This window comes from Brassica napus, chromosome C3 (genome assembly GCF_020379485.1).
Source record: "Brassica napus cultivar Da-Ae chromosome C3, Da-Ae, whole genome shotgun sequence".
Taxonomy (NCBI): domain Eukaryota; kingdom Viridiplantae; phylum Streptophyta; class Magnoliopsida; order Brassicales; family Brassicaceae; genus Brassica; species Brassica napus.
This window is the reverse complement of record NC_063446.1, coordinates 10,261,205-10,289,194: the sequence shown is the minus strand read 5'-3', so window position 1 is coordinate 10,289,194 and position 27,990 is coordinate 10,261,205. Positions and strand designations below refer to the sequence as shown.

The 27,990-nt window shown below is 36.7% G+C and overlaps 6 protein-coding genes across 11 annotated transcripts; 2 read left to right on the top strand and 4 right to left on the bottom strand.

Moving 5' to 3' along the window:
• Positions 1–20: 20 nt before the first annotated feature.
• LOC106387997 (26S proteasome non-ATPase regulatory subunit 1 homolog A) lies at positions 21–5,051 on the bottom strand. Its single transcript, XM_013827958.3, has 13 exons — positions 4,796–5,051; positions 4,283–4,352; positions 3,996–4,101; positions 3,723–3,831; positions 3,478–3,646; positions 2,759–3,219; positions 2,514–2,649; positions 2,155–2,403; positions 1,848–2,068; positions 1,501–1,759; positions 1,179–1,411; positions 590–1,094; positions 21–491 (listed from the first exon to the last, which is right to left on the bottom strand). The coding sequence occupies exons 1-13, from the start codon at positions 4,939–4,941 to the stop codon at positions 156–158; spliced, it is 3,000 nt and encodes a 999-aa protein (XP_013683412.1). The 5' UTR covers positions 4,942–5,051; the 3' UTR covers positions 21–155.
• A 2,694-nt stretch (positions 5,052–7,745) lies between these two features.
• Positions 7,746–8,853, top strand: LOC125584252 (cytochrome b5-like). Its single transcript, XM_048752451.1, has 3 exons — positions 7,746–7,902; positions 8,182–8,248; positions 8,366–8,853. The coding sequence occupies exons 1-3, from the start codon at positions 7,816–7,818 to the stop codon at positions 8,614–8,616; spliced, it is 405 nt and encodes a 134-aa protein (XP_048608408.1). The 5' UTR covers positions 7,746–7,815; the 3' UTR covers positions 8,617–8,853.
• Positions 8,854–10,392: 1,539 nt separating this feature from the next.
• Positions 10,393–12,597, bottom strand: LOC106386917 (cyclin-dependent kinase inhibitor 4-like). The gene is made up of 3 exons (XM_013826737.3): positions 11,862–12,597; positions 10,995–11,222; positions 10,393–10,908 (listed from the first exon to the last, which is right to left on the bottom strand). The coding sequence occupies exons 1-3, from the start codon at positions 12,308–12,310 to the stop codon at positions 10,839–10,841; spliced, it is 747 nt and encodes a 248-aa protein (XP_013682191.2). The 5' UTR covers positions 12,311–12,597; the 3' UTR covers positions 10,393–10,838.
• Positions 12,598–15,366: 2,769 nt separating this feature from the next.
• Positions 15,367–20,528, bottom strand: LOC125575094 (transcriptional corepressor LEUNIG_HOMOLOG-like). 4 transcript variants are annotated; one of them, XM_048752440.1, is made up of 19 exons: positions 20,442–20,528; positions 20,188–20,265; positions 20,051–20,103; positions 19,875–19,972; positions 19,661–19,770; positions 19,314–19,588; positions 19,145–19,223; positions 18,947–19,058; positions 18,684–18,733; positions 18,320–18,595; positions 17,832–17,906; positions 17,510–17,737; positions 17,223–17,367; positions 17,036–17,145; positions 16,770–16,919; positions 16,535–16,690; positions 16,332–16,448; positions 15,965–16,162; positions 15,367–15,819 (listed from the first exon to the last, which is right to left on the bottom strand). In XM_048752440.1, the coding sequence occupies exons 3-19, from the start codon at positions 20,080–20,082 to the stop codon at positions 15,676–15,678; spliced, it is 2,355 nt and encodes a 784-aa protein (XP_048608397.1). In that variant the 5' UTR covers positions 20,083–20,103; positions 20,188–20,265; positions 20,442–20,528; the 3' UTR covers positions 15,367–15,675. The 4 variants fall into 4 exon arrangements, with proteins under 4 accessions (XP_048608397.1, XP_048608400.1, XP_048608398.1 ...); XM_048752443.1 differs by having other exon boundaries at positions 17,223–17,361; XM_048752441.1 differs by having other exon boundaries at positions 20,188–20,262; positions 20,442–20,506.
• Positions 20,529–21,488: 960 nt separating this feature from the next.
• LOC125575139 (transcriptional corepressor LEUNIG_HOMOLOG-like) lies at positions 21,489–24,794 on the bottom strand. 3 transcript variants are annotated; one of them, XM_048752447.1, is made up of 16 exons: positions 24,664–24,794; positions 24,492–24,567; positions 24,379–24,423; positions 24,186–24,283; positions 23,886–24,089; positions 23,680–23,780; positions 23,521–23,609; positions 23,370–23,439; positions 23,203–23,277; positions 22,935–23,105; positions 22,634–22,722; positions 22,464–22,548; positions 22,320–22,384; positions 22,035–22,224; positions 21,867–21,965; positions 21,489–21,782 (listed from the first exon to the last, which is right to left on the bottom strand). In XM_048752447.1, the coding sequence occupies exons 3-16, from the start codon at positions 24,408–24,410 to the stop codon at positions 21,687–21,689; spliced, it is 1,464 nt and encodes a 487-aa protein (XP_048608404.1). In that variant the 5' UTR covers positions 24,411–24,423; positions 24,492–24,567; positions 24,664–24,794; the 3' UTR covers positions 21,489–21,686. The 3 variants fall into 3 exon arrangements, with proteins under 3 accessions (XP_048608404.1, XP_048608403.1, XP_048608401.1); XM_048752446.1 differs by having other exon boundaries at positions 24,379–24,567; XM_048752444.1 differs by having other exon boundaries at positions 24,379–24,567; positions 24,657–24,751.
• A 2,142-nt stretch (positions 24,795–26,936) lies between these two features.
• On the top strand, positions 26,937–27,856 carry LOC125575191 (glycine-rich protein 23-like). Its single transcript, XM_048752450.1, has one exon. The coding sequence runs from the start codon at positions 27,043–27,045 to the stop codon at positions 27,628–27,630; it is 588 nt and encodes a 195-aa protein (XP_048608407.1). The 5' UTR covers positions 26,937–27,042; the 3' UTR covers positions 27,631–27,856.
• Positions 27,857–27,990: the final 134 nt, after the last annotated feature.

The window sequence follows — 27,990 nt, the reverse complement described above, 5'->3', positions numbered from 1 at the left end:
TGAAAATTTAGAAACGAGAGTTAACACAAGATCGTACTTGAATTTGAGTTCAATTTTCAAATGACCAGCAGTCTCAAAAGTTCAAAGATCTGTTTTTTTGTGTCTTTCAACAGAACCAACAACATATTCCCACTAATTTTAAAAAGAAACAAAAATCATGAGGCGTATTCAAAGGCTTGTGGAGGTTGTGGCTCGTCATCAACGGCCATAGCTGAGGCTGTGGTTCCTTGTGTAGCCGCCGCTGCACCAGTTGCAGGAGAAGCTGTTGAAGTTGGTGCATCGGTCAGAGACAGAACCTCTGGCTCGTGTTCACGCAGGTCTTTGAGAAGAACGAAACCAGATGGAGATAGCTTCACCGGTACGTATCTGCTGTCTTCAAGCAGTTTAATGTACTTCTCTTGAGCTGGGACTACTCTAGCTGGGTTTACTAAAATCTCAAACGCTGGCTCTGGCTCAGCAGCTTTCTTCTCAGCCGTTGCACTGCTATCAACCTGACAGTTCATGGAGACAGAGACTTTCTTTCAAATCCCAGACGATCCAAACACTATAAACTTTATAAGAAGAAGATGATAGAAATCTAATACATTACCTGCATAGCGTCTCCTTCCTTTTCTTTTCCAGAGCCACTTTCATTGACAGACTTTTCGGCACCAGAAGTTTTCTCAGCATTAGCTTTCTGCTCTGCTTCTTTCTTAGCCCTAGCTTTGGCTTTAACGGAGGTTGAGAGAACAGCGGTTGGAAGTTTGGCAGCGGTATTGGCGGTAGCAACTGTGGTGGGTTTTGGGTACTCAAACAAAGACGGTTTTGCATGTGACATGAACTCGAACTTTGGGACCTTAAGGTCGTAGTTTAATCCGATGAAAGCGGTTGGCGAGAAGGCCAAACTAATGAAGTAGATCAGAGGGTACCAATACCAAAACTGGCTGAAGACAGCGAGGCCGATGACAGCAGTGACTTTGTCATGTTTGGTCTTAGAGAGCAGTCTTATGGTAACGTTCCTACCACCGGCATCGAGGATACCAGAGGCCAGAATAGCTCCCATCTTGCTCATTGTATCTTCGTGCTTGTCGAGTATGATCTTCTCAAGTTGGCGCCTACAAAACATATATTAAAAGTCAAGTACACCAATAAGATTATTCTCTACCGCTCAAGCTGGAGAGAAATAGATATGTACTAACCTAAATGTTCCAACACGAGAATCGCTTGCTTCGCTAATTTGGACCATCACCATGGCCATTGCGATCAAAGCACCTTGACGAACAAAGTCAACCACATCTGATGTAAGTGGCTCCAACAAGGATATGGCTTCGCTGAGGCCAGTGCCTGCACATGAGATACCTACTGCAAGTGCCGCTCCATAGCGAACATGTGGGTTGTACGACTCAGAAAGTAATGATACAATACGGGGAGTCTACATAAAAGACAAAATTCAATGAATCCCTGGAAGCACTAAAGAAATAGAAGTTAATGGTCACAAGTAAAGGAGTATATGAAACTGACCTGCTCTGGATCAGAGTACAAGACGAATCCAAGTGCCAGAACAGCAGTTCTTCTCACATCATCACTGACATCAGATACAGCAAAGTGAAGCAATTGGCGAATTGCCTTATTGTTTGCTGTTCCACTGTAAGCCAGTGCCAGTGCGTACATGCCACCATAACGGATGATAGGATCTTGATCTCTAGTCATCTGCTCAATCAAGGTGTCAGCTCCTTCTTCTCTGCCGTATACTGTAAGAGCTATGCCTAGAGCCAATCCCCTATAACATACACACAAGAATGCTGATTAGTTAAATGAAAGTCAAAATACCATGGACTCTCATTACCAAAACATTTCCTCAACATTACCTTATTATCTTCTCATGCTGTGTCTCATGAGCGTAAGCAAGCATCTCGCTTGCCTTTTCCGTCGCAGTTCCGACCAACAATAAACCCATGCTGATACCAGCAGCTTCACCAGCAACAGCACTGTCAGTATAAAGCACGCTTTTGACATCATCATATATCTCTTCATCAGCTGTCCCAATAGCTGACAAACCAAGACCTAAGCAAGCTCCATGTTGAATGACCTGCATCCACATTTTGCAAGACAAAATATCTCTAAGCAAAGAGGCTGACAGGGAACTGAGAGAGAAGTAAGATATTAACTAATCACCTCAACATTAGTACTGCGTAAGCTGTCTCGTAGAAATTCTTTGATACCCTCACCATGGTTTGCATGAATAAGTCCAAGGGCATACAAAGCGCCTCCTTCGGAATAGGGACTCCCGCCACCACCTGCTCCACCCTGAGGCAAGTATGGAGCCATCAATGACCTACCCTGTTGCAGGTGACCTCTGTGAATAACACCTAATCCGGCTGTCGCACTAAATTTAGCCCAATTGGTGGCCCTGCTTAGCCAATCCTGTCAATTCCAAAAACAACAAAAAAATAAAAAAAGTGTGAGAAACAATAAGCCACACACACAGTCAACTTCAAACATAAAGAAATATTACAGTGGAAGTGAACATTTACCAAATTCTCTCTAAGAAAGGTGTCCACTGTAGTTCCAGCATGCATAATGGCATTAGCATATATTGTAGCACTGTGGCAAACACTGTTTCGCATCTCGACAGACTGTTTGATTGTCTTTAGTATCAGCAGGTCCGATCTACAGAAGACAATATTATCAATGAAACATATGATTACTTCCTGAATTAAACTTTTTTTTTATAGTACGTATCGCCTTTCAAGATATCAAAACTTTAACAGTAGCTTACTTGTTGTGGCTGTAAAGAAACTGAAGCGTCAGCTGAATAGATGTCTCCCCAGATAAGATTCCCTTGATCTTCGCTAGCCTCTCAGCATATGTAGCGTCAACTGGATCCGTCTCGTGTACAATTGTCGGAGCTGGAGTTCCATCCGCCATCGGAACGTCCCCCGAAGGATTCTCAGTCGGAGCCGTAGTCGTTTCAACAGCCTGAACTGCTTCTACAGGGCGTGTTTTGGGAGCAGGAAGGCGATCTCTAACACTCAAGAGAAAGGCCTGGTGCTCATTCTCCACAAGATCAAATGCAATTTGCAATGCCAATAAAGCATCATCCTTGCTCTCAGAGCGAAGAAGCTTCTCCAATATGCTTGCAACACCTTGTGGTTCATCCAAAAACATGAGGCATTGGCAAATGCTCAAATAATCAGGAGAAGGCAGCTGCTGGAAGACTTTAACAAGTAAGGTAAGCACCTGAAAGAATAGACAAGGATGTCATCACCCTTCCAGATAGGTATCACGAGAACTGGAATAGGATTTCAGTTACAGCTTAGAGACAGTGAACGCTAGCATAAATGAGATTACTAGACATGGTACTGGGAAGATGCAACATAGAGACTACTAAATGCTCACATATCTGACAGATGAGGCAAAACCATACTGTTCTACTCAATCAGTAGTATCAGAACATATATTTTCTATTCAATCAAAGTGTGAGACTATTAGTCTTACCTCATGTCTATACTCTCTGCGGTTAACAAAGGAATGAGAAACATTGATGCAATATGATAAAGTTCCCTCAACATTATCGCTTTTAGTGATAGCTTCTTCCAGCTTATCCAATCTCCGGCATTCTATCGCAATGCCCATGGCCTGTTGATACTTCTTATCAGTGATACATCTGCAAAAGGCAAAACCACGTAAGAATAATTGAGACACTAAGATGATTAGAGCATTAGATTTTTCTGCATACATACTTTTCAAGCATTCTTTCAACAATGGCCTCGAGCCTGGAATCAATGTCCACCATCTCATTTGACTCAAATGCCTTAGATCTGAGACTGGCATATTCATCAATTGCTTTGGCTGAAAACAAAATAAAAGCATCTGGTGAGCAAACATTCATCCAGATTTGATACATTCTTATCTTCCATGCATATTGCAGTCAACAGTACCCTAGCTAGAGTTATAGTGAGTGAATCGCACAAAAAAAAAAGAGTAAACACAGAAACAAGCTTCTCAATCCTCACCTAGAAGCGTATGAACATAATCAGTATCTTCTGAAACATCAAATGAGGGTCCGGCTCCAAGGGCGTAGGACAAGGAATCATTGAGCTCGCCCAAGTAATAGAAAACCTGAGACAAATATTCAAATCCTCATCAAGAGAAAATAATCGAGGGAAGAAACAACAATCAAGCTTTCAGTGTAACAATTACACAATTCGCCACTAACATATATATATAGCAAATATCATCTCTATTCTCTAACCAGACAACACTTAAGTTTAGCAAAATAAAAAAAAACACTAGAACGTACCTTAGAGACAAGCAAAGCAGCAAGCTGCCTTTGATGCAAATCGAATTCTTCATCCTCATATAAACTCTCTCTGCAAACAGAAACGTCTCTTGAGTTAAACAACGCAAACATGTCACTACAGAGATCAAACAACTAATAGTTTCACGAAACCAAATCCCAGTGCCAGCACAGCCTCTACACCTTTGATCTAATATCACTAGCAGGTAAGACAAGGAAGAAAAAGTAATCCAAGTCTCTACATTATATTGGTAAAAGAACTCAATTACACAAAGACAACTGTTTGCTAAACTCGGACTCATTCATAGTCTACTAAGATAACTACAGAGACTTGCTAAAGCTAATCATCCCAAAGAAAAGCAGTTTCCGTTTCTTATCCTAAACCACTAAATCCAAACCAAATCGATAAGACCCAAGAACAAAGAGAACTCAACTAATCCAATTCTTCACTCGAATCAAAAACCCTAATTCTCAAATCGGAAGAAAAGAAAAGAAAAGAAAAGTTAGAGAATTTACATGATGGGGACACTGGTGGAGATCTCGGGCCAGAATCGATCAACCAAGTTGTTGAGATGCGAGAGCGCATGGTGCTTCAAGGAAGGCTGAGGCTCGTTCAGCATTGCTAGCAACCCTCCCGCGGAACTAACCATAGCGGCGGCCATTGACGAAGAACGCTAATCGAAGCTGATGAGGAACTAGAAACCCTCCGACGAAACTCGTGAGGGACTAAAATGCAAACTATGGAGCTCGGAAGTCTTATCGAGTATTTGGAGACTTACCCAACAAGTCAGGTAACAATTTCCTTAATTACACTTTTGGTCTATTTTTTTATGTAAATTAAGTTTATAGTTCCTAATAATTTAAACTTCACAAAAGGCCACTAATAGTCTTAATACTTGTTCAAATTGGTTAGTCTAAGAAACGACAACTAGATTCTAACCCGGGTATATTTTTTGTTAAGTTTCTTTGAAAATTTTAATTTTAATTTTTTTTTAAATTATATTTATGTTTAATTATTAATTTAATTTAATATAATTTTGGCAACTATATTAAATATATCACGTTGCATAACTATACACTTATGGCATTTCATAAATTATTTTTAAACTTTATTGCTAAAGGTTGCAACACATTATATTTACCTAACATAATTAGTTAAGAATATTTGTACCCAAAAAATCCGATTCGGAATCGACCCGAAAATCAAAATCTCATACTCTATTAAACCTGGTATATATATTTGAACGGTTCTTTAAGTGTTACATCCAAAAAACAATATCAAACTCAACCACACCAAAAATCGAACAATTTTTCTAAAAAGGTTTAAATTTTTTAGTTTTTAGTATTTATTCTAATATATATATATATATATATATATATATATATATATATATATATATATATATATATATATATATAATATATATATATATATATATATATATATATGTGTATGTGTGTGTGTGTGTAAATGGGTTAATATGAACTTCATTAACTTTAAGTAAAATCACATTTAATAAATATTTTTAAATCAAATAACCTATTTAAAACCCGTTAAACTAAATGAATTGATATGAATATTTCTTTCTATTAAAAATCCAATTAAACCTCATTAAACCCTATTTTTAACATCACGTGCTTTGTTGATTTGAATAAATTAATATTAAACACATAATTTCTCTTCACTGATTACTAAAAGTTATATTAAATTAAATTAATATTAAACACAAATATGATTACAAAAACACAATTTTTTAAAAAAAATTATAAAAAAAGATTAAATCGAAAAATATACTCTCCCTTATTAAAAACCAACTTAAAACCCGTTAAAACCAATTTTAACATCATGTGTTTTGTTAATTGATAAACTTAATGTTTGTGTAAATCATTTAGAATTTAAAATAATTAATATATGGTTGAATAAATCCTAATTTCTTGGGCTGAGATGTAAGTTATGTGGTTGTAGTGTGATAATGATTTTTTTATGAAATATATCAAAGTTGATTAAGTCTAAGATTATATTGTAATAGTTTGTGAAAATAGTATTACTTTAAAAGCAATATTAGGGGTGACAATAAAAAGTGAAACTACTATAAATATTTTATTTTGTATTTCTTAACAAAAATTAAGTGACTACAATAATAATCACATTTTATACTTCTTTGCCAATACTATTAGGAGTAATTAACATATATTTTTAGAAGATATGTCAATAATGTAACTGTATACATAAATCTATTTTATAAAGTAACGTGTTATACCATAAATAAATTAATTTGGTTGAAATACTGACAAAAAGCCAATGTAACCGTATACATGCTAATATCACAATGATATTCGTGTATATAGTGTAATAGATTTTAATTATAATTTTACTATAATAAATTAACATAGATCACCGATCACAATTTGGTATAAACCCAAAAGGAAGGAATAATTATTATTATATATATAATTGTCAGAAGTGGTGTCGAAAATATTAGAATGGAAGTTATAAAATAGGCATCGATTAATAAAGGATAATTATAGTTGTACAGTTTGTTTAATTTGGTTTATATTTGTTGGACTAAACATATATCAATAGGTCATCTTTCTAATTTAATAGTACTGATATAAAGAGAAAGTATATATGGTAATTGCAAAATAATATATAAAATCAAATTTATTGACTCCAAAGAGAAATACCCTACGAAGGGTTTATATTTATTTATACAATACGAAATGATTCAAAAAACAAAAAGAAATTAAAGAAATTGGGTGAGATAACACCAAAAAAATCATAATTCACTATCTAACTAAAATCTCACCTTCTCTATTCTTTTTTTTCCTATCTCTCTATTTACTTTCTCTCTACAAAACTAATTTTCCTTTTTTCTTAGTTATTTCACAAATAAACCCGAAGAATTATCTTTTAAAATATATATATACAATTTTCTATGTATTTGTGTATCAGCTTTATTCTTTATACCATTATGTATCATAGGATCATAAAACAAATGATCAGCAGAGAAAAACAGATTTATAATTCTTTAAAATAAAAAAAAAATTGTTCCAATAAAATACATAAATATATCAGAATTAAATTTATTGCACATCATTCACCTACCGGCTACCGATCTTGAATTAAAAAGGCAAAATTGGAACACAACCGTAAAATTTGCACCACCCACCTACCCCACCCACCCAACCAGGAATAGCAACTATACCAAACCAATGAAACCATCGGTTTAACATTGGTACATGTGCTTCCAAAAGTCGGTCAAATGAATACCAAAAATATCAAAGTGGTAAAGTAGCACTTCGTTACATAATAATTGAGCACAAATTCATGATCCGATTTTACTAAACCGGTTTTCACACCTGCCCACACTCATAAACCGATTCCCTTATGAAATAAACGAACCGAACCAAACTAAACTGGATTTCTTAGATCGGTCCTGTCTCAACAACTCTGTCTCGTATAAGGTTTATAGCTTTAAAATCCCCGAGTGTCAGGTTTTGGTGGGGATTATTAATTCTGGTAAAGAAGCAAAACAATGAGGGAGGAAGCAAAGATCTTCACACTTTCAGAAGTTTCAGAACACAACCACGCTCATGACTGTTGGATTGTCATCAATGGAAAGGTTTCTTTCTTCTCTTTGGCCACCTTGGTGTTTGCATTAGATTAAGCTTTTGAAGTTTCAGAAACAACTTGTTTCCTGTTAAGAGTCATTGTTTCTAGTATTGACATAATTATTTTGTTTCTAGTATCCTGGTGTTATGTTCCCACTGATTGCTCATTCTAGTTAAACACACGGTTAGTATTGATCTAGTAAAAATGGACTTTCCTATCTGTGGTTTAATCTTCTTGGTTTAGTTTCAGTTGGCTTCACTTCCTATTCTAATATTCTAACTAAACGCAGGTGTATAATGTGACCAAGTTCCTTGAAGACCATCCTGGTGGGGATGAAGTACTCTTGTCTTCAACAGGTCTGTATATAAACACCACAACAACTATGTCAATACTCCCATGCTTTGATGCTTAAACGCTCACTTAGTTTTGATCACTTTTATAGCATATTAATCTTGATTTTTCTGCTTTTAAAGGTAAGGATGCAACGGATGATTTTGAGGATGTGGGCCACAGCGAGAGCGCCAGAGAGATGATGGAACAGTACTACGTTGGAGAGATTGATCCAACGACTATCCCAAAGAAAACTAAATACACACCTCCAAAACAGCCTCACTACAATCAAGACAAGACCTCTGAGTTCATTATCAAGATCCTTCAGTTTCTTGTACCCCTTGCCATTCTCGGTTTAGCAGTTGGGATTCGTATTTACACAAAAGCAGCGTAGTCTTCTTCATTTTTTTTTAGCATTACACCTACATATCTTACAAATATATAGAGAGAGAACAAGATTTAAGTCTTCTGAGAAGACAAATCTTGAAGTCTCTAGTGTTGTTTGAATGTTGTTCTGCACTGTTCTCAAGTGTTATGATGGAAATTGCGTATGAACAGCAGTCTTGCAGTAATGCAACTGATGTTGATGTATAATTCATATTCTGAAACAGAGTTATGACTTTGAGTGATATGTTTAAAGATCTGCTTAAGTTCTGGTTAAGAATCATAACACTTTAGAGGAGAAACTAACCAAGAAACTCTCTAAACCAGATCAAGATCTTAACTAAGAACTTGAACAATACTTGAGAACACTTAACTAAGAGTTAATAGATTTTTAAAAGTTAAGTAGATTTAATGAATACTTACCCAAAGTAGTGTATAAATTATCATTGATTATTATAGATTTTCATATATACTTTTCTTTCCAAACTTATCTTTCTATATTTTTTTTTTTTAAATTCTTTCATAAAATAGAACTATTTGAAAATTAAATAATAATTTTGGTTTTTTAATATTTTGACATTTTGATTTGTCTTGTTTGATTTTTGTTTAAAGTTTTTAAGATCAACCTATGAATTTTCTCATGATTTTATTTTAATATCAAATAGTTATATTTCATGAAAGATTGTTTTTTAAATTGTTATTTTTAATAATTTCTTTTATCTTTACTTTTCTTTTTACAAGTATCTTTGACTTGACAATAAAAATGTAAAAAAAATCTTGATGTGTTCGTGTATTTGTGTTTTTGTTACATAGATTTTGAGAATCCTATGACTATACGTGATATTTGTAAAATTGAGTGTTATGAGTAAAACTAGAGAAAATTGATGTCCAATAACAAAAGAGTTTAATAGAATTACAAAGTCAATAAAAACTAAACTTTTTGAATAACATAGGATTTCCAATAGAATTTAAAAGTCCACAAACCAATAACAAAAGATTCTAATAAGATTTTAAGAATTGATAAACTAATAACAATAAAATCTTTAAATTTTAAAATTCCTTCAAAATTTAACTCCTAATAACCCCCTAAGTTTGCAAAAAAGGAGAAACAGAGAAGAAGAAAACACACATCGCAAATTTCGGAGAAAAAGATGTTTTCATTGGTTGCAGTATGGAGTTTCTGGCAGTTACTTAAACAGAGTGTGTGGCAGTTAGTGGACTTGAGCTCACTACACCCCACCCCAACACAGAGAATCCAAGACTCATACTGTAGCTGTGGGTCCTTTCTTTTGTACCTCTCCACCGCTTTGGCCGCAAGTCGCAACAGCAAGGCACAAAGTTCGATGCTTGTTAACTTCGAGAACAAATAAATACTGTATCATTTAAAGCACATTTGGATTGGATTCGTGCGGCGAGTTCGGTAACTGTTTCGTGTGGAGACTCAGATCAATCACAAAAACGAATCTTATGACAAGCAAATAGGCGACGAAGTTCTTATGATAGATCAAAAGGCAATGATGATGATGATATGTAGTGGGCACAAATCACAAAGTGGAAAGTACACACAGGAGTGATAAAAAGAGAGAGTTTCTAACAATTTTGATTTTAGTGAGAAGACAGTGACATAACAAAGATGAGACACTATCCATATCCATAACGAGCAGATTCTGTCTCTCTATATTGGCATATATATGTATGCTATTTACCTGTCATGTGATGTATACATGTCTGAAGAACGCAACACATGGACCATGATGATGATAATGATAAGAACAAGAACTTAAGATGAAGCCAGAGAAGGATAAGTCTTTATTGAAAGTGTTTTTGAGATCAGTACATGTATACACATAAATAGATAGGTTTTATTATGGTTACAGGACACAGAATTATAACAGAATACAACTCCATTAATCAAAAGAACTCTAAAACCCCTAAACCCTGACATACTTTATCTTATAGTTTAGTACTACTACCATTACTAGTAAGGTGATCTGTTTAGAACTGAAAAGGATTGGTATCAGTTATGCGTTACACAAACCCTTTTCGGACACTTATGTTTACAGACACCAACGCTACAATGGGTTTTTAATCCTAAGTTTCCTTTACATGTTGGGAAAGTTAAAGAAAACGGATGATGGATAATAAAGATCAAACCGATAATTAGCAGGAATAATGTTAATAATAGTCTGTTATTAACTATTAACCACCCCCACCCATTTTCGTTGTTGTTTTCTAATCATCTACCTTCTTCCATTCAAACCGTCCCGGTAGTGGTTGCTCGTTCACAGGATCAAAGTTGTACCTGAAATTTACAGAAACCGTTAGGGATACAGAAGAACAGAACAGATCATAACTAGAACAGAAGAGAATTAGATGGGAAGCTCATACTTTTCAATGAATTGCTTTTGTTGTTCTTCTTCAGCACCAGAGAAAAACTCGTCCATTTCAGGAGTAGTTGGTAGGTGACGATGGCTCCCTGAAAAACTATCTTCTCTTTGGTTGCTGTTGTCACTAATACCGTTGCTAAGCTTCGTAGAAGATCCAGGGCTTGTGATGGTTTCCTGCTTCCTTATCAAACTGCATGGTGTGGATTCCCTACTTGTGGTCCAGTTGAAGCTGAAAGCAAATAATATGTCACTTACTTTCATCTCAATTAGTAGCAAGAGCCAACATACTTTATTGCCTATATAGGCTATAGTTATAGCTAAAGCTAATCTAGTCATGCCCTACTGGAAAAGGATAATCAGTAACCTGTTGAATAGTGGGTCAAAAGATCAAAAAGCATAAACCAAAGGGAACCAAAGACGTAATGTAACGCTCAATGGACATTGGCTTCAGAAAACGCTTGAAAAGTTTATACCAAAACAGAGTAATAAAAATTGATTAGTTCAAATATCATCCAACAAGATCTCAACTTTTAGATAAATATTAGCATCAAAACTACCTGAAAGACCAAAGAAAACAAGCCTTTCTCTAATCAGTTTTCACAAGACCCAAAACTAAGCTTTCCAGAGTGTGCATCTCAGACACAATCTAACACTCTTTACATCAAAGCAGACACTAAGAAAGTAAAAAAAATTCTCAAGAAATTGATTAATATAAAGTATATTTTCCCAGAAACAGAGAGAAGAGTCTCTAGTGTGTCAGATAAAGCAAAAAATGGCTCACAGATAAATTTAAAAACAATAAATTTAAAATCGAGAAAATAATTGAAAAAGGCTCAGTAACATCAATTCAAGGAAATAAAAACGATACCTTTCACTGCCATCGAGCTCTCTGTTGATTCCACCGTTAAAGTCCTTCTCTTTACCAAACACGACACTCTCCGCAACCGAATCCGACCTCGACGACCCATCGCCACCAGACCCTCGAATCGAATCGTGATTTTGGGGATTAGGGTTAGGGTTCCGACCCTCTTCCTCCCTCCGCTGCTTTCTCCTTTTACTTGAGCGAATCACGACAATCGGAGGAGGCTTCTTCTGTAGCCGGCGGCTCCGCAGCTGGAGATACGATCCGCCGGAACAATCAGTGATCTTCTGTTTCGACGGCGGAGGGTTGGGAGAGGGGGAAGAGGGGGGTTTTTGGAGGCGGCGTTGGAGAGCTAAGGACTTGGCTCGGGTGAGAACGCCGAGCGGAGAAGGAGAAACGTCAATCAAGGATAGAGCTTCTCCGTCGAGTTTCTTCTTCTTTATGTATTTTCCCATTTTCCGACGCGTTTCATGGAATACTCAGAGAGAGAAGGTTTGATTGGAGTTAGGGCTGAAGATGGTGCCGTGTGGGGTCTCTCTCTTTTTATTTATCTTTTTTTTTTTTGTATTTGTCTTTTTTGAAACGTAATATATTATTTTTAATGTATTAATTTATTTTAATACATTAAAAATATTATTTTAATGTATATTCAGTTAATTGAGCCTTGTTTGTTTTTTTTAAATACTTGAGTGAGTGTAATAATATCGATAATTATAAATATAAATAATGACGCATACTGTGTTCTTTTATAGTGAACGCTTTTTCTGGTAATATTACACGAAAATACAATAATGTTCGCTTCGAAATGTCTAACCGCTAGGAAAGATCTCGCGGCTGTGCAACCCGAATCAATTCGACAATTCACAATATATAAGTTCATATAAACATATCAATTGGTGATTTTAGAAATGGCAAACCGCAGAAAACCCCTAGCCGTCAGAAGGAAAGAGAGTCAAGATTTCCAACGGTCGGTTTCGATGGCTCTGTTAGCATCGGAATCGGCCAATTTTCCTATCTCTTGTGATCTATTGTTGTTAGTTTGGGTGTCTCTTTTGTTTTTTTTTTTTTTTTGATTTGATGATATCTAAGTTGTTGCCAAGTCGAGATTTGCTCTAGATTTGAGTTATGGTGCTTATGTTTCTCTTCGGTCGCTTGCAGTCATGGTCGATTTGTTTTTGCCTGGTTCTAGCTTTTTGAATTCGTCGGTGTGAAGTGTATTTGCTATGGAGGTATCTACTAGATCTCTCCTTTATCCACCATGGATTGGGTGAGTGTTTCAAGACGAAACAGTGGGTTTGATTTGCAGGTCTTCTCTTGCGAGGAAAGTGACCAGTTTTAGCTCTGTAGATCGCTATTTTACCTAACGAGTGTCCGCGTATAAGACTTGTAAATCTTCGATGGTGTTTTTCCCTTTAGCGTTTCAAGTTAGTAGGTTCTCGAGTCTGGTGTTTGGTTCTGGCTTGTTTCTGTCTCGTCTCCGTTGTGCAACAGTTTCTGGTGTTGATGTAAGTTTATCGTCACACATGTTTTTACCGATATTGCGCCTGTTTGACTTGGTGGTGTACCCTTTAGGGTTGGGTTTACTTAAGTCATTGGTTTTTTGGTTATCTTCGGTCTCATGTTTTTCAGGAGTGTCTTCGAGTTATGACCAGTCCATCAATTTCAGTTTTAGTATCTATAGCTCCGTAAAGCTTATTTCTCGTATTATTCTATCTCATTGTTAATTTTTGTCTCCCATTTTTGGGCTATTGCTTTCGGATATATCATTATTTTCTGTCGGTTTTTGTAACCGATGATGTATCTCATTATCATTACGATAGATTTAATAAAATTTCGAGTTAAAAAAAAAACATATCAATTGGTTACACCATATTTTAGCAAAAAAAAAAAAAGCATATCAATTGGTTTGATATTATTTATTATATTATATACTCTGAATTGGTTCATCAGATCTTTTCTGAAACAGTAACGAGATTGGACGAATTTAGAATGTCAACTTCTAGTAGTACTAGAAGTCTACAACAGACCTCCGAACTTCACACAGTGATTAAGGTGCTCTTTCTCCCTTCGTTATTTCTATCCAGATGATTTATATAAATAATTTATTCAAATGGTTCATGATATTGTTTAGGATTATTCGTTTCTTTATCCATGGATCATGTAAATAAATTTATGTTTGTTTACTTATTTTTATTTTTCATCTAGATAAGTTTAATAAGCAAATAACATATATAATTTTGTTTGGATTTAATTTTACTTAATATTATGTTTAATTATATATCAATATATTTACAATTAAATAATTTTAAAGTAATTTTTAATTTTGTGATTTGCAGAAACATATAATTTTACTGTTTAAAAAGTATTCTCTTCGTTTCATAAAAATGTATATTTTAGAGAAAAAAAACTGTTTCAACAAAATATTTTTTTAATATTTTTATTGTACCTTTTATCAACTAATAATGACTAGCTGTAAATTTAAAAATAATAATAGTAATTGATTTTGCTACACTTTTATTATTTTAATATTATAAAAATAGATAATCATAAAAAATTATGTATTTAATACTAAAATTAATTTGTTTTATTAATCCACGTGAAAAACTAAAATATGCATCATCTTAAATATAACTTAGTATTGTTATAATGTGTCTGCTTATTTTTTGTCTGCAGTGATCATCTTTAACCAACCAACCGTTGACAAAAAAGAACAACCAACCAAGTGTTTATGTATAGAGGTCATTTAAAAACGTTTATTTGATTGATTTAAAAGAAATTATTTAAACAAAATGGTCGGTGACTAGAGAAATAAACGGGGTACCGTTTAAATCGGAGCTACGCAGGGTAAACCATGTTGAACCCGTTAAACCTTTACATATAAATAAACGGGTACGGGCTCTACCCGTTTAAACCCTGCCCGTCAAATCCTGGGGGCAGCTTACCCGTTTTAACATCCCTACATCTGTGTCTCACTTTAAATCAATCATCTTTAACCAACCAACCGTTGACAAAAAAAAACAACCACCAAGTGTTTATGTATAGAGGTCATTTAAAAACGTTTATTTGATTGATTTAAAAGAAATTATTTCAACAAAATGGTCGGTGACTAGAGAAATAAACGGGGTACCCATTTAAATCGGAACTGCGCCCGTATATAAACGGGCCTTAAAGGGTAAACCCTGTTGAATCCGTTAAACCTTTACATATAAATAAACGGGTACGGGCTCTATCAGTTTAAACCCTGCCCGTCAAATCCCGCGGACAGCTTACCCGTTTTAACATCCCTTCATCTGTGTGTCACTTTAACTCAATCATCTTTAACCAACCAACCGTTAGACAAAAAAAAAACAACCACCAAGTGTTCATGTATAGAGGTCATTTAAAAACGTTTATTGATTGATTTAAAAAAAATTATTTCAACAAAATGGTCGGTAACTAGAGAAATAAACGGGGTACCCGTTTAAATCGGAGCTGCGCCCGTTTATAAACGGGCCTTAAAAGGTAAACCCTGTTGAACCCGTTAAACCTTTACATATAAATAAACGGATACAAGCTCTACCCGTTTAAACCCTGCCCGTCAAAACCCGCGGGCAGCTTACCCGTTTTAAAATCCCTACATCTGTTTCTCACTTAAAACACTAGATATCACAACAAGAAAGAAAGTAGGATCATAAAACAAAGATTCCAATGAGCATAAGTCCCTTTGCTTTTGAAGCAAACAAACCCATTAAACAACTTATTGATTTTAACATTTAACAAAGAATTTAGACTCAAAAATAGTCCTGAGCTGCTCTTCTTGAAAGAAGATAAATATTTTTTTCTACTTCCAAATCTTTACAGACTTGTCATGACTTGCAGACGCCATCATTCCTGTAGAAGATGACTGAGCTAAGGCAGAGATCACACACTCGTGAGCCGCTATTGTCATACATTTGTTCTCTCCTGTGTCCCACAGCTCCAGTGACTGCAATAGAATCGTTTTACAAAAAGTTAAAGCAACTGACTGAGAAAATCATTCACATCAAGCAACAGTAGACAGCCAGATTCTATTGAACAGTGGTTAATGGTGATACAGATTCAATCAAAGCTCAGGGGATTATGAATAATACCTGGTACCCACCGATGACCAATAGATTGGGATAGGTAGGGTGATAAACGCAAGAGTGGAATTTGTTTCCACTAGAACTGAGCTCGTGGATGCATTCTCCTGAGCCCACAGACCATACTTTAACACTGTCTTCGCTAACAGAAGCTACCAAGTCTCCGGTTGGGTTCCAACAAATAGAATGCACACTTGAGGAATGTCCCTAACAGATCAAAGATAAGTCAAGCCATGAGAACATAATCATTGGATTTTGTCAAACAAGAGAACACATTGGAGTTCCAAGTTGCATAAGTCATTTTAAGTAGAAAACAAAGTCCTCTATGCTGTTGACTGAAGAAGTAATAGAAAAAAAAAATTATCTTCGGGTTTACCTTAAACGAATGGACCCCTCTGTACTGTTCAACATCGAAAATTGACACAATATTTTCCGAAGCGGCAGCAAGCATTTGTCCAACTTTTGGCTGGAACCGTACTTGCGTGCTAGCACCCTGTGCTTGGAAAACTCAAAAGATTAGAAAACACAAAGTTCAACTCGAGGACAAGGCAAGGCATACGAAAGTTCAGGGGGGCTTGCCTTTATACCACGAAGGCAGTTAGCAGCGTTGATGCTCCAGAAACGAATCTCATTGTTGGTATCACAAGAGCAGAAAAGATCGGTTTTCTTCGGGTGAAAATCAAGGGACATTACAGGTGCATTGTGACCAGAAATTGTTCGTACGAAGTAGCCAGGCTGCACAAATTAGTAGTTGGTTAGTCACAACAGAACAAAAAAAAAATGGATTAAGTTAAAAAGAGATGAATTACTATACCTTAGAAACATCCCATATTTTGATAGTTTTGTCGAACGACGACGTAGCCAGTTGAGTTGAATTAGGTTGGAAACGAACATCTGTGATGATATGACCATGTTCTTCCGGAGGGATCTCAGTGTGTAGCGTTTCCATGTTCCAAATAAACACCTACTGACATAAAGAAATTTGCATCCACATTATCTATTCTTAAACAAACAAAATCTATAGATGTTGGGTTCATAAGAAAACTGTATGCTCCGTCCTCAGAGATTAAGATGTTGCACCTTCTTATCATGTCCAGCGCTAGCCAACAATTTTCCATCAGATGAGAAGTTACAGCAGATGACCTTACTGGCACTTCTTCTTATAGAGCCAACCTCATTGAAACTAAAAACTGAGAAAAAAAGGACCACTGTTACTATATATCGTCTATTAGCAGAGAATTTTTAGTCTGAGGGGGCGAGATAATACCCTTTGAGGTTTCGGTATGCTCAGAAGGGTTCCGCTTTAGGGTGCCAAACAAGCTTCCTCCATCTCCATCATCTTGGGATAAAAACGATTCAACGTTATCTTCTAGGGCTCCCACATCTCCAAACGGTTCCATGTATTCCTGCAGCTACATTTCTTATCATAAGAAAGATGAAAATAAAAGGGCTAGAATACTAAAGCCGCTAAGAAAGCACTTCCTTTCACACAAGGAACTGCATGCTGGATTCAGATGTTACAAGAACCAAGCTAGATTGTTTTAAGAAACATACCAGTTGATTTGCTGATGATGCAAGACCACCTATTGCATCAGAACCATACATCATTGGCCCTTTTGGCATGTTATTCACATGCTGCATGTTACCAGTCATAGCAACTCCTTCGACAGGGGTATGCGTTGAAGGAGTTGACGGCTGTGAGTTGGATGGGCCGACCGTGTTTCCTGTCCCCGTGCTGTTAGCAGGACCAGAAGATGAAGGTCCTTTTCTTTTGCGGTTGTTCTATCAAAGACACAAAAAGGAAGTTGTGAAGCAATGATCTTACAAACTAAAATATACTAATGCAGACCAAACCACATGATCAACATAAAAATACCTGCTGTGATTGCTGTGATAGTAAAGGATCTTGTTGCTGAGAAGAAGATTGCTGTGCTTGCGGCATGTTGATAAGCTAAAGACCAAAAACAGCAACGGAAAAATGGAAAATCAGAAAGATGTTTGCAGCCAAAAGCTATTATTTGCAGATAAAATTTCTTTTGAGAGGGTGTGGTTAACAAGGAGAAACCAAATTGTGTTCCCAGGATAGATCTACATTAGGATAACACAAACACATTATCATACAGATTTTTTAAAGGACAAGTAGCAGCAGTTGCAGGATATCATAGATTAGCAATTATCACAAAAATGCCTTACAAGGACACAGACGTATTTATCCGATTTACCAACTAACGAACACAAAAAAATTAGATGCTTATTGTAGAAAGTTCACCTAAAAAAATGAGAGAATTCAGCTCAACAGATGCCACTGCATTCAACAGGGATATGCATTTTTTTTGCTGATTTTTAAGAAGAAAAAAATCTTACTTTTGACGAATTTGACAGCATAGGGGATCCAATAGAACCATCATTTGCATTCTGTTGGCCATCTTTCGAATTCAGGTTTCCTCTGGGCAATCCTGTAAATCTGCGAGAGTCCATGTCGCCATACATGGACGAATTAGTCATATTTCCTTGCCCTTGAACCTGAGCCATGATCTGTTGTTGTTGCTGCTGCTGCGGTGAGAGCTGAAATTGACCTTGATTTTGAAGGAAAGCTTTCTGAACCTGAGGGCCTAAACCTTGTCGCATACTATCGATCCCCTGTACAACATTTGTCAACAAATTTGGTGAAAAACTGGATTTGGAATGACAAACAGATAAATCATGCAAAGGAACCACAGTGACTTACAGTTAATGGCCATCCCTTCAAAGGAAGAGCACCAACTCCAGGGTTTAATCCTTCACAAGAGAAAAACATAAAACCATAAGACTTGATCTAACAAAATATAAACAAAATTTTCTCACAAGAGGCTATTAACCATATCACCCTGTGTAATTCACCATAAATTTTCAGACTATAACAGGGAATAATTTGTTAATTCTGGAGTCAAGGGTCAAATAATTGCCACTGTTAGTGTATAATCCGGTACGCATTACATTGGATTCATTTACCTGCACTCCCCATCCCAGGCTTTGATTGCAGAATTCCCTGGCCATAAACTGTAGAAGGATCCACTGGTAGTTGTCTTGGAGATGCTCCAAGATTAACTTCACTTTTGATTTCCTGCAGAATCAAGAGATTCAGATGCACACCAAAATATTTGATTGGAAACTTTCTTGAAAAAAACAGTCATCAAGTAAGGTAATTACAGGGGTCTGCTGAGTTCGTGACTGAAGTTGCTGCAGTGCTGCCGAAACACCTCCTTGATGATTCCCTTGGACCATCTGACTGTTTCAGGAACAAGACGAGACAGGGGTGAAACGGTGTGATAACAGTAAATATGCATGCAAAAAAATTAAGGCGAAACAAAAATTTTACCCATGATGGCTTGTTCCTGATTTGAGAAGGGCCATCCTCGGATCCATATGGGGTTGGGATGTCTCAGCGTTCATTGGATTGGGTTGCTTCATACGTTCCTCGTACATTTTAGCAGCCATAGCACTGGCATTGTTAGACTGCCCAACCATCCCATCAGAAACAATAGCATTCATCGGACCCCCAAGAGAAGGCTCCCTACGCTGCATTTGAGCTTGGCGCATCATCTGCAGCTGCTGCAATTGCATTTGCTGCTCCTTCGCTTTACCTTGCTGTGCCTAAACATCAAAGCCACCGCTCAGTTACCAAACTGGAAAAAAAAACATATCTCCAGACGATATATAGCCCACCTCTATATAAGCTGCAGCAGACTCAGAATGCTTCTCATTCGTCCTGGCAATAAAGATGTCCCAGAACACAGACCACCACTCAAAAAGAAACCCACCAGGAGCATCAATCGCTACATCAGTCACATGAACTCAAACCATTCAATCACTTAGCTTAATAACCCAAAAGACAATGAAACAAAAACAATCAAAAGGAAGCTAGCAGGACAAAACATACCAACAGGATCAGGAGAGACTTTGCCTTCAGTCATAAAGGACTTAGCAGTGTTATGCAGTTTCTTCTTCACCAAATAATCATATATGTAAACGTCAAGCCTACACCCACATGTAAAAGGAAAGTTAACAAAAAGTAAAAAATCTGGGAATTGAAACTTTACCACACAATTAACTTACATCTTATCCGCTTCCCAATTACTCTGCGCCATAGCTTCAGCCCCAAGATCGAGCTATAAGGAAATTAAAGTTAGTCAAATCTTAATTCATAACAATTGACTTAGAATTGAGATTGTTTGATGATAAAAGAGACTAACCTGAGTAAGCCCAAACGAATCAGTGTGTTTCAAAACCCTAATTCGATCTTCAAAACTAGAGATCAAGCATTGCCGCTGCTGCACATACAGAGAAATCAGAATGGAAATCGAGAAAATTTAAATTACTTCAGGGATTCGTCGAATTTGAGCATAGAAGCAATCGAATTGATGATTGAATGATCACAATTTAATTGAGAAGTAACGAAATTGGGAATCTAGGGTTTGGAGAAATTCAAGTGAATTGTTTTTTTCACCTGGAGGAGCTATCGAAGTAAATCGATCAGGAGAGAGAGAGAGAGAGAGAGAGAGAGATCAGATGAAAAGGTTTTAATTTTAAACAGGTTTGGAGATCAGGGATTTGGTTCAATAAGCTTAGGATTCCGGTTTAGGTTTATTAATGGGCCTCAATGTTTGGAGTTATAAGCTCCTTAGTCGGCCTTGTATTGGGGTTTCTATTGGCTTCAAGCTCCTTTATGAAGACGATGAGTTTGAATGGGTTGAACGAGGTCGTTTTAAACCTTTTTAGAGCAATGGTAGAGACAATTTTTAGTTATATATTAGTATATTTTATTTTTGAAATAGTTGAAAGTTTCTCAATTTAGAAACTATTTTTACTCTCAGGTTCACTACCATGTTCTTTGAAGTTATCTTGTTTCTGTTCGCTATTTGGAAATCGGTGTGTTCTTCCTTTTCAAATGCAATCATCAGGACTATTTCTGCTTTCAAGCTTGACTTTTAGGTTTTGGCTTAGCATTTCTAATTAGTTTGTTTGGCTTTTAAATTTTTCTTATGTTTGTATGGTTATGGAAAGATTTCAATTTTTGCCGGCTTCTACCTCTAGAAATTAGAATGAATGTGTTCTTTATTGGTTTAATGTATTTGAAAGATTGCATTTCAACTGTTTTGATATAATCTTTCGGATGACAAAAAAAAAATATTTTTACTCTATTTCTTTTTTATTTATTTATTTTTGGATCAGTTTGTTATGTTGCTCATGAAGGTAAGGCATGCAACAAGAATAATACGTCAAATAGTTATCTTATTTTCTCTTGGGTCATGGTCATCTTTAACGTAATTAATTTAGATCAGTAGAGGCACATGTGCGTGATGGTTTATAACTGACAGTCGTAATATTTAACAAAATTTCACACTAGTACACATTACTCAATACTTGAATTGTTTTACCGTATTTTATCTCCTGGTTACAAGCTTAATTAGATGTTCCATTTCAACATGAAAATGGCTCTAAATACTCTTAAAACCGAACCAGTTGCTTATATTATTAATGAAACCAATTGAAATGGTAAAAATCTATGTATTCTGTACGTTTTATATAACAAAAACAATTGCATTTTTTTCTCAATGCAAAACAATCCAAAATTTCACAAAGTATTTAACCAAGTCATCTAGCAATGTACAGTTTGAATTTATATTGACTACATTGAACTTTGTTTTCTAAGAGTAAAGATGCCTGTACACATAACCTTTTGCCTAACTGTTTAATCTTTCTTTGTTGGTTTGGAAACTGAAGCTTTGACGCCGAATTTGTTCCCACACCCTTCACATTTACAGTTTACGGTACAGCCCACACCACCCTTCAAAGAAAAAACATCATATACCAAATTAGGGGAAAGTTAAATCAAAATAGATTTTATTAGAAGAAAGAACAATAGAAAAACCTTAAAGCATTGACAGTATTTCTGACAGTTTGATTTCTTGCAGTTGCAGCCACTTTTGCGGCGAGCAGAAGCTGGACTTTTGCTTGCATCGTCCTCTTCCTGCGTGTCATTACAATTTGTTATCCTTTCAGACAAGAATGAAGGAGAGATGTGTGTAGGATATCTTACCCTGGTTTTTAGAACTGAATCGGAGCTCCTGATGACTCTAGGAGCAAATCCAAGTGGGTTCCGAGACTCATACTTTTTGCGAGCAGGAGCCAAGACGGTATCTTCATGAATAGGTTTGTTGAAGCAATCTGTACATGAGCATGGTGGCTCTGTAGTACAATAGACTCCAGTAGCAAAGCATTCACATAAACTGCACATAAAGATCAAGAGAGAATAATCAATACACCAAACTTTTTGACGAAGAGCCTAAAAGATCACAAACAAGTGGAATTATGTATAACTTACAGTTGCAAACACTTGGACTTTTTGCATTTGCATCGCTTACGTGACTCTCCTTCTCCAGCTTCCAACTTTAGCCCCCGTGTGTTTAGTACAATGCAGAAAGGTTACTAAAACAGAGAAGAATATTCTATCAAGTAAAGTAATTACAGGGGTCTGCTGAGTTTGTGACTTAAGTTGCTTCAGTACTGCTGCCGATACACCTCCTCCTTGACCATTCCCTTGGACAATCTCACTGTTTCAGGAACAGGAAGAGAAAGGGGGTGAACGACAGTAATATGACTGCAAAAGCAAAAAAATGAAGCCGATTCAATTTTTACCCATGATTGTTTGTTCCTGATGTCTCAGTGTTCACTGGATTGGGTTGCTTCATTTGAATTTGCTCCTCCTCCGCTTTACCTTGTTGCGGCTATATTTCAGAGCGACAGGTCAGTTACCAAATAAAAACAACGATTCAACGTTATCTTCTAGGGTTCCCACATCTCCAAACGGTTCCATGTCATCCTGCAGCTATATTTCTTATATGAAAAATAAGACCGCTCCATGGGCAATGCACAAAGACTACTGCATGCTGGATTCATATGCTACTAGAACAAAGCTAGACTGTTTTAAGAAACATACCAGTTGGTTTGCTGATGATGCAAGACCACCTATTGCATCAGAACCATACATCATTGGCCCTTTTGGCATGTTACCAGTCATAGCAACTCCTTCGACAGGGGTATGCGTTGAATGAGTTGACGGCTGTGAGTTGGATGAGCCGACCGTGTTTCCTGTCCCTGTACTGTTGTTCTACCAAAGACAAAAAAGGAAGTTTGTTGCTCTATCTCAATCATCTCACAAACTGAAAAATATACTAATTTGGACCAAACAAACCACATAAAAGTACCTGCTGTGATTGCTGTGATAGTAAGGGATCTTGTTGCTGAGACGAAGAGTGCTGTACTGGCGGCATGTTGATAAGCTAAAGACCAAAAAAGCAACGGAAAAATGGAAAATCAGAAAGATGTTTGGGGGCTAAAAGCTGTTAGGATAACACAAACACATTAATCTTACAGGGGTCTGCTGAGTGCGTGACTGAAGTGCTGCCGAAACACCTCCTTGATTATTCCCTTGGACCATCTGACTGTTTCAGGAACAGGACGAGAAACGGTGTGAGGACAGTATTCATGCATGCAACAAAAATTAAGCAGAGACAATTTTTTACCCATGATGGCCTGTTCCTGCATCCATATGGGGTTCAGTGTTCATTGGAACGGGTTGCTTCATCTGCTCCTTCGTATTACCTTGTTGCGCCTATATATCAAAGCCACTCGTCAGTTACCAAATAAAAAAAACATCTCCAGATGGTAGTAGATAAGCCCACCTCTGCAGCAGACTCAGAATGCTTCTCATTCGTTTTAGCAATGTAGACGTCCCAGAACACAGACCACCACTCAAAAAGAAACCCACCAGGAGTATCAGTTACTACATCATTCACAAGAACACCAACGAGTTAAACCCAATACACAATGAAACAAAAAACAGCTTGAATCAGAACAATCAAAAGAAGCCAACAGGACAAAAACATACCAACATGATCTGGAGAGACTTTCACTTCAGTCATGAACGAGTTAGCAGTGTAATGCAGTTTCTTCTTCACCAGATAATCATAGATGTAAACGTTAAGCCCATACTCTACAGCAGACTCATCATGCTTCTCCTTCGTCCTAGCATAGTACATCTCCCAGAACACAGACCACCACTCAAACAGAAACCCACCAGGAGCATCAATTGCTACATCATTCACACAACACAAACAAATTAAACTCCAACGAGTCAATTCCCATTGAACCTTGGACAAAAACATAAACTTAGCAAGTGGTTTTTTACCAACAAGATCAGGAGAGACTTTGCCTTCAGTCATAAAAGACTTAGCAGTGTTATGCAGCTTCTTCTTCACCAGATGATCATATATGTAAGCGTCAAGCCTACACAACCCACACCCAACAAAAGAAACATGAGAAACAAAATAAAAAAAAAGGTTATAACTTTCCACAAAGAATTCAATTTCAGCTTCACTTACATCTTATCAGCTTCCAAATTACTCTGCGCCATGATAGCTTCAGCCCTAAGATAAGCGAGTCAAATCTTGAATTGACTTCAGAGTTTCGATTGTTTGGTGATAAAGAAACCAACCGCCTAATCAATTCCGAACCCTAATTCGATCTTCTTCTTCAAAGTCGGTAGCTTTAGAGATCAAGCATTGACGCTACTGCATATACAGAGAAGAATTAAAATGAGAATCGGGGGTTAACGCGAACACGAACACATAAGTAATCTAATTGATGATCGATAGATCACAGTTTACTTGAGCGAAAAGAAATGAAATTGAGAATCTTGTGCTTGGAGAGATTCCAGTGAATTGTTTTCGCCTGAGAGAGGGAGAGAGATCAGATAAAAAGAGGTTTCGAATAGTTTTTGGAGATATTTCAGAAGTTTATTAATGGGCCTCGATGCTTGGAGTTGTAAGATCCTTAATGGGCTTAATATTGGTTTCTGTTATTAACCACGTGGACCCGTCGTTTTAGTTATTAGCGCATCAACCACCAGGTATGTTTTTTGTTTCCATATGATAATTATTCATTCAAAATAGAAATAGAAATAAACTGGTGGATAACAAAGAATCCTCATAAACAAGAGCCCATAAGAAGGCAGGTAAAACCAATATTGGGGCAACCTACCAATAGTCGAATGCAACACAAACAAGGCATAAGAACTAGAATCTAAAACCCAAAACACAGCAACCGAGAACCATTTACTCAATAACATAGGACCATTCAACGCAATAAACTTTTCAACATACCAAAACGCAATGATTTGGATATATTGATGTTGTCATCAGCCATCCGGAAGATATCATCCACTTCTAAAATCCAAAACACCAAGTTTTCTCAACTCGGATCTACCGTTGCCGCCTATAACCTGCCAAACGATACCATCTCCCACTAGTAACCCAAAACCAAAACTTGACAACCCGACAAGAAACTACATGTCTCTCTTTCCTACTTTTTGGATCTGGTTATATACCTATCAAGAAACTATAGTTGGAGAAGCTCTTAAAGACTCTGATGTGACGATGTCAAAGACTTTCTTGATCAGTTTGTTATGTTTTTCATGAAGGAAAGACAAGTAGCAAGCATACTTCAAATAGTTTTATTACCTCCTCTTGGGTCATCTTTTATTAGATCAGTCAAGGATCAAGGTACATGTGTCTAAGTTGAAGATGGTTTCTAGTTAAGAGTCTTGTATGAGATCGGAACGTACGATTTAACAAAATATAGATGATCTCATACGCTCCATAATGCACATTAGTATGCATTACCCAAAGTCAAATTGTTTTACCATCTTTTATCTCCCAGTTAGAAGCTTAATTAGATGTTTCAGCATGAAAAATGGCTCGAAATACAAGTTAAATATTTTGTATTTTGCGATAGGATACGTTATCTATAATAACTGCATGTTCTCAAATCTCATGCAAATCAACTCAAATTTACTGTATATGAGTAATCTATAATATAACTGACCAAGCCGACATGAAAATTTGTCTTCTAAAAGTAAGTTGGTAAATGGTGCATATAACAAACGAAAAAGTTAGTAAATGGTGCATGTACGTACTGTTTTTCTTTATGTGTTGGTTTGTACATTGAAAAGTTAATTCTGTGTTTGGTAATTTGGTATGAACCATTAATGACACAATAAATGAGATCGCTTCTTTTTCACAAATGAGATCACATTTAGCGTTGTTTGAATAATGCAAAAAGATCCTTCAATTATTGAGGGGCTTTATAGTAGAGCTACTAGAGCATGCCCAACTATTAAAGGGAAATAAATCGGCCACGATTTATCAAAATTTGTTTTTTTATGACCGCACAGTTTATTCATGTAGTAAATTAATTTTTCTCAGTACACCAAAAAGAAAGATATGTCAATGGGTTTTTAAAAAAATATGTGAGGGATCATAAATATGCTGGACTATAAGTCAAGAAATGGCACTTATTTATACAGAAAATCTAACTGATGATTGCTATGAATATGAATTAAACAATGTATATATCCTTCAATTTCAGGTTCTTTTGCTCCCAACATTCCAGAGTATTTTATTCATTTTTCATCGGAAACTGATGCATACAATTCACTTTGTATGCATATTTATATATCGTAGATATCAATTCTTTTCATTTTCTTGTTTTTGTTGGATGAGATCAGAGATTCAACTGTGCAGTTGGCAGACATAAATAAATTGTCCAATGACAGATAGACATCATTTAATATTATTGTGATATACTCAACCAATTATATTATCTTTGCTTTATTACAAGTTGAACACCGGTTAGTTCAATGCCGGTTTTCCTCATGGTTATCTCTACTCTGAATGCATATAAGTTTATTGAATCCAGATTCAATTACATTCGTTAACAATCTTAAAATAATTACGCTACCCATGCGAAATTTGTCAATCATAAAAATGAATAGAGAATATAAAGAGAAACTAAACTAAACCGGACTTAATAAGAACCCAATAAAAAGGATGCCAAACCGGTTATGTTACGTAGTCACGAGTAGTAACGATATGCCTATATAAACAGACGAAGACTAACAAGCGTCACTGACACAACTATCTTCTCCCTTTCATATCCATCAACTAAAACTCGTGGACTGAGTTAATTAATTAAGAAACCACTTACTTATGGGTTCAATTTCCCGTAGGGCGTGTGTGTTTATCTTTGTATTCGCTCTTGTCGCCGAATTTGCCTTCGGACATGTCGAGGTTAAGGACGACAAACACTTGTTTCACAAACCTCGTCCATTCTTCCACAAGAAGGGTTTTAGAAAGGGTTTGGGAGGCGGAGGCGGTCTAGGTGGTGGTGGAGGTTTAGGTGGCGGTGGCGGCTTGGGCGGAGGAGGCGGTCTAGGCCATGGTGGCGGTTTAGGTGGAGGTGGCGGTCTAGGAGGTGGTGGTGGTTTGGGCGGAGGTGGTGGTCTAGGAGGCGGTGGCGGTCTGGGTGGAGGAGGTGGTCTAGGTCACGGTGGTGGTCTAGGTGGAGGTGGTGGTCTAGGAGGCGGTGGCGGTCTTGGTGGTGGTGGTGGTTTGGGAGGAGGAGCTGGAGGAGGATACGGTGGTGGTGCGGGAGGAGGACTTGGGGGCGGTGGCGGCGCTGGAGGAGGAGGAGGATTTGGTGGCGGAGGGGGATATGGTGGCGGCGGAGGTTTGGGCGGTGGAGCGGGTGGTGGTGGAGGATTTGGAGGTGGTTATGGTGGCGGTGGCCATGACTGATGAGTGATGAGGCTCATGCTCATGCAATCGTACGTTGTTATTATTTTATTTAATGAAACATGATAATTAATTATTACAATAAAAATGATACATTAGCAATTGTGTACGTCTTTTCTATTAATTTTGAGCTGTATTGTAATGCTATTTTCATGTTATGTTTCGGTTGGTTTCAAGTTTCAACTTTCAAGTTTGGTTAATAAAATGGTTGCTTTGCTTTTTGGCAACAGTTTTTGAGTGGTTGTTTTTATGTTTCTATACATGGTTACTTAATATTTTCCCAAACTACGATATGTTTGTTACCATGGTACTCATGATGAAATTGATCATCTTATAAAATGTCAAGTAAATTATTCCACAGTA

What these genes read in the sequence shown, in the direction of transcription:
- LOC106387997 (XM_013827958.3), bottom strand. Translation starts at nt 4,941, where the DNA reads ATGGCCGCCGCTATGGTTAGTTCCGCGGGAGGGTTGCTAGCAATGCTG. An exon ending in GTTGAAAGAATGCTTGAAAA is followed by an intron (nt 3,647 to 3,722) that starts GTATGTATGCAG and finishes TGCCTTTTGCAG; the next exon opens with ATGTATCACTGATAAGAAGT. An exon ending in AGGAAGGAGACGCTATGCAG is followed by an intron (nt 492 to 589) that starts GTAATGTATTAG and finishes ATGAACTGTCAG; the next exon opens with GTTGATAGCAGTGCAACGGC.
- LOC125584252 (XM_048752451.1), top strand. Translation starts at nt 7,816, where the DNA reads ATGAGGGAGGAAGCAAAGATCTTCACACTTTCAGAAGTTTCAGAACAC. An exon ending in GGATTGTCATCAATGGAAAG is followed by an intron (nt 7,903 to 8,181) that starts GTTTCTTTCTTC and finishes AACTAAACGCAG; the next exon opens with GTGTATAATGTGACCAAGTT. An exon ending in AGTACTCTTGTCTTCAACAG is followed by an intron (nt 8,249 to 8,365) that starts GTCTGTATATAA and finishes CTGCTTTTAAAG; the next exon opens with GTAAGGATGCAACGGATGAT.
- LOC106386917 (XM_013826737.3), bottom strand. Translation starts at nt 12,310, where the DNA reads ATGGGAAAATACATAAAGAAGAAGAAACTCGACGGAGAAGCTCTATCC. An exon ending in GAGCTCGATGGCAGTGAAAG is followed by an intron (nt 11,223 to 11,861) that starts GTATCGTTTTTA and finishes ATTTGCTTTCAG; the next exon opens with CTTCAACTGGACCACAAGTA. An exon ending in CAAAAGCAATTCATTGAAAA is followed by an intron (nt 10,909 to 10,994) that starts GTATGAGCTTCC and finishes TGTAAATTTCAG; the next exon opens with GTACAACTTTGATCCTGTGA.
- LOC125575094 (XM_048752440.1), bottom strand. Translation starts at nt 20,082, where the DNA reads ATGGCGCAGAGTAATTGGGAAGCGGATAAGAT. An exon ending in CACGAACTCAGCAGACCCCT is followed by an intron (nt 19,059 to 19,144) that starts GTAATTACCTTA and finishes TTGATTCTGCAG; the next exon opens with GAAATCAAAAGTGAAGTTAA. An exon ending in GAGGGGTCCATTCGTTTAAG is followed by an intron (nt 16,163 to 16,331) that starts GTAAACCCGAAG and finishes TTGATCTGTTAG; the next exon opens with GGACATTCCTCAAGTGTGCA.
- LOC125575139 (XM_048752446.1), bottom strand. Translation starts at nt 24,410, where the DNA reads ATGGCGCAGAGTAATTTGGAAGCTGATAAGAT. An exon ending in CATCATCAGCAAACCAACTG is followed by an intron (nt 22,723 to 22,934) that starts GTATGTTTCTTA and finishes TCTGAAATATAG; the next exon opens with CCGCAACAAGGTAAAGCGGA. An exon ending in ATTCAGTTCTAAAAACCAGG is followed by an intron (nt 21,966 to 22,034) that starts GTAAGATATCCT and finishes AATGACACGCAG; the next exon opens with GAAGAGGACGATGCAAGCAA.
- LOC125575191 (XM_048752450.1), top strand. Translation starts at nt 27,043, where the DNA reads ATGGGTTCAATTTCCCGTAGGGCGTGTGTGTTTATCTTTGTATTCGCT.